This window comes from Acanthisitta chloris, unplaced genomic scaffold (assembly GCF_000695815.1).
Source record: "Acanthisitta chloris isolate BGI_N310 unplaced genomic scaffold, ASM69581v1 scaffold34836, whole genome shotgun sequence".
NCBI lineage: Eukaryota > Metazoa > Chordata > Aves > Passeriformes > Acanthisittidae > Acanthisitta > Acanthisitta chloris.
This window is the reverse complement of record NW_008679253.1, coordinates 10,072-13,311: the sequence shown is the minus strand read 5'-3', so window position 1 is coordinate 13,311 and position 3,240 is coordinate 10,072. Positions and strand designations below refer to the sequence as shown.

At 50.3% G+C, this 3,240-nt stretch overlaps 1 protein-coding gene across 1 annotated transcript in view; it reads left to right on the top strand.

The window, feature by feature from the left end:
- KLHDC10 (kelch domain containing 10) overlaps positions 1–2,725 on the top strand; it is a gene marked incomplete at its 5' end in the record, with an annotated part of 5,557 nt that extends 2,832 nt beyond the window's left edge. The window contains 4 exons of the mRNA XM_009077221.1: positions 336–402; positions 759–806; positions 1,834–1,973; positions 2,489–2,725. Coding sequence (XP_009075469.1) covers positions 336–402; positions 759–806; positions 1,834–1,973; positions 2,489–2,698 — 465 coding nt within the window. The remainder of the gene's footprint in view (positions 1–335; positions 403–758; positions 807–1,833; positions 1,974–2,488) is intronic.
- Between the last annotated feature and the right edge of the window lie 515 nt (positions 2,726–3,240).

The window sequence follows — 3,240 nt, the reverse complement described above, 5'->3', positions numbered from 1 at the left end:
AGAAAGGTGTTTCTAAGGATCTTTTGAGGACCTGAGGGTGTGGATTTTCAGGGTCTAAATGTTTTAAAAGCAATAATCCGGGGTTTTCTTCAGCTCAAATAGCAAAGCTGAGGTGGAGCTTTAGTGAGCTCTAGGCCTGGGAGGTGATTTTCTACTTGCTTAGTCACTAGGAGGTGATTTTTCTGCCTCCTTAGTCACTGCCTGGGATGAGCTATTTCTGGTTTCACACTTAATGGCATAAAAAGTGTTATTTCTGGTGGGTCAGAGCCTGTGGCTACATCAGCCCAGTGCTGAGAGAGCCACCAGGAGCTCATAGCTCCCCTTTCTCCCTGCAGATCCATGCCTACAACCTGGAAACCAACACCTGGGAGGAAATTGCCACAAAACCTCATGAGAAAGTTGGTGAGTTTGGAATGTTCTTACCTGTAAAGCAGAGAGTGGCCCCCAAGTGCTTGAAGGTGCTTTTCTTGCTCAGTGTGTGGCTTTATGGTGGCTTTGAGGTGCTGCTTGTGCCATAGCAGTGAGGATTGAGCCATCTGAGGGATGTTTGGCTGGATGGATCCATTCCATCCTGGCTGGGGAAGGTGGTAGTGGCTGGATCTGCTCCCAGGAGTAGATTCACATCATCACTGCTCCCTCTGAGGCACCACATTCTCTCCTGGTTAGCAGCAGGGCTTAACCTCAGAGGTCCTTAGCTGTTGTTCTCCACCAAACAACTTGAAAGCAACTTGAGTTGATCCTTTTTTTTTCCTTCTCAGGTTTCCCAGCAGCCAGAAGATGCCACAGCTGTGTCCAGATCAAGAATGGTAAGATCTGCATCTGGAAAACTGGTGTATCTTGGACAATCAGTGACAATATTGATGCTCTGTGGTCAAAGGTGCAGAGATACACCAGGGTGTATCTCTTAGGAGTGCTAGTTGTGCCTCTAAAGGTCAGGCAGGAGCTGGGAGATGTTTCTTGCTTCATCACCAGGACTTTTGCCTCTGAGGTGAGAAGTTGGGCAAAGCCAGGAGCAAGGTAGGACTAGGAGTCAGGATTGAAGCTGTTCCACATGGGTTTAAACCACTGGAATCTGCCCAGCCCCATGCAGGTGTGAGCTCAGGTTAGTTGAGGCCTAGCACAGCTTCTAAAAGTGGGAGAGAACTCCTGATTCCAGTGGTATTTAGCCCTGAATTGCCATGGTGGGATCATGGGCATTGGGCAAAGCCAGGAGCAAGGTAGGACTAGGAGTCAGGATTGAAGCTGTTCCACATGGGTTTAAACCACTGGAATCTGCCCAGCCCCATGCAGGTGTGAGCTCAGGTTAGTTGAGGCCTAGCACAGCTTCTAAAAGTGGGAGAGAACTCCTGATTCCAGTGGTATTTAGCCCTGAATTGCCATGGTGGGATCATGGGCAGGTTTGACAGGACACAAGGACACAGGGAATGGCTTCAAACTGGCTAGATGGGATATTGAGAAGGAATTCCTGGCTGGGAGGGTGATGAGGCACTGGCACAGGTTGCCCAGAGCAGTTGTGTCTGCTCCATCCCTGGGAGTGTTCCAGGCCAGGTTGGATGGGGCTTGGAGTAACCTGGGCTGGTGGGAGGTGTCCCTGGGGTGGAACTGAATGCACTTTAAGGTCCCTCCAACCCAAACCTTCTGTGATTGTCTAAGCAGACTCTGCTTGTGCTGGGATGGATTTGGGAGATCCTGAGAGCTTGTGTTGAGGTCAAATAATTGCTGATCCCCAAACTGGTTTAGAAGATGATCCCTGACCTCTCTCACCACATGTTCTGCTGGTCCTTCATGAGGTCTGACTGGGCCTGAGCTCACTGTGGGTCTCCTCTCTTCCAGACGTGTTTGTTTGTGGAGGCTACAATGGAGAGGTGATCCTGGGAGATGTTTGGAAGCTCAGCCTCCAGACTTTCCAGTGGGTGAAGCTCCCAGCTGCCATGCCAGAACCGGTGTACTTCCACTGTGCTGCTGTCACCCCAGTAAGTGACCGCTCCTATCCCACAAGTAGGAATCATTTCATCCAAGCTCTCTGAGGCTGTAAATAGAGCTGAGCTGATGCTTCCAAGGAAGTGACCATCACTGGGTGCAGCATCTTTTGGAAAGCTGAGGTCACTGCATTGTTTTCTGCAGCTGTTTAAGGAGAGGTTTTACAACCTCTGCTATGAAATCAGGCTAGGAGAGCTGGGGGTGTTCACCCGAGGAAGAGAAGCTCCAAGGAGACCTGAGAGCCCCTTCCAGTGCCTAAAGGGGCTCCAAGAGAGCTGCAGAGGGACTTGGGACAAAGCCTAGAGGGACAGGACACAGGGAATGGCTTCAAACTGACTAGATGGGATATTGAGAAGGAATTCCTGGCTGGGAGGGTGATGAGGCACTGGCACAGGTTGCCCAGAGCAGTGGTGCAGAAGACCCAGTTTGGTCCATCCTGACTGTGTCCTTAGCACTCTGTGCTGTCCCAGTTTGATCCATGCCCTAAACTCCCTGTCTTCCCATCCAGGCTGGCTGCATGTATGTCCACGGAGGGGTGGTGAACATCCATGAAAACAAAAGGACTGGCTCCCTGTTCAAAATGTGGCTGGTGGTTCCCAGCCTGCTGGAACTGTGTTGGGAGAAGCTCCTGGAATACTTCCCTCATCTAGCAACTCTCTGCAGGGCTCAGCTCTTGCACCTTGGACTGACACAGGGACTTGTGGAGAGGCTAAAATGAGAACATCTCCTGCTTCTAGCCAAGAAGCAGCCCCTTCCCACCCTCTATTTATGGATACCATGGATGGTCTTGCAAGGAACATGGAGGAACCTGCTCAAGGCCTTACTCAGCAGATTCATTGATGCCTTTCTAGAGACTTTAAGTCAGTGGAAAAAGAATCCGCTTTTTATTTATGGAGCTCTAAATGACATCAAAAGTCTTTTGTGAGCCTAATCGTTAGCCTCCAGCCAGCAACCTGCCATGCTTGCTAATTAATTAGGGAGGTTAATGAATGTCTGAGCCTGTGGCACATACAACTTGGTGTTCTCAGCTGTATCTAATCAGGAACATTCAACACACAACACCCAACCTGTTCCTTTCCTTTGGCTAACTCATCCCTCACCTCCAGCCGAGCTCTCCCTGCCCTAACTCACCAGTTCCTTCTGCTTTGCATGTTTTCCATAGGAATGTTCTTATCCCTGAGCTTTGGGAGCTGCTGGAACGTGGCCTGAGGCAGTGAGTGACCCTTGGCCTGTGCAGTGACTGAATCACCTCCTGTCTGT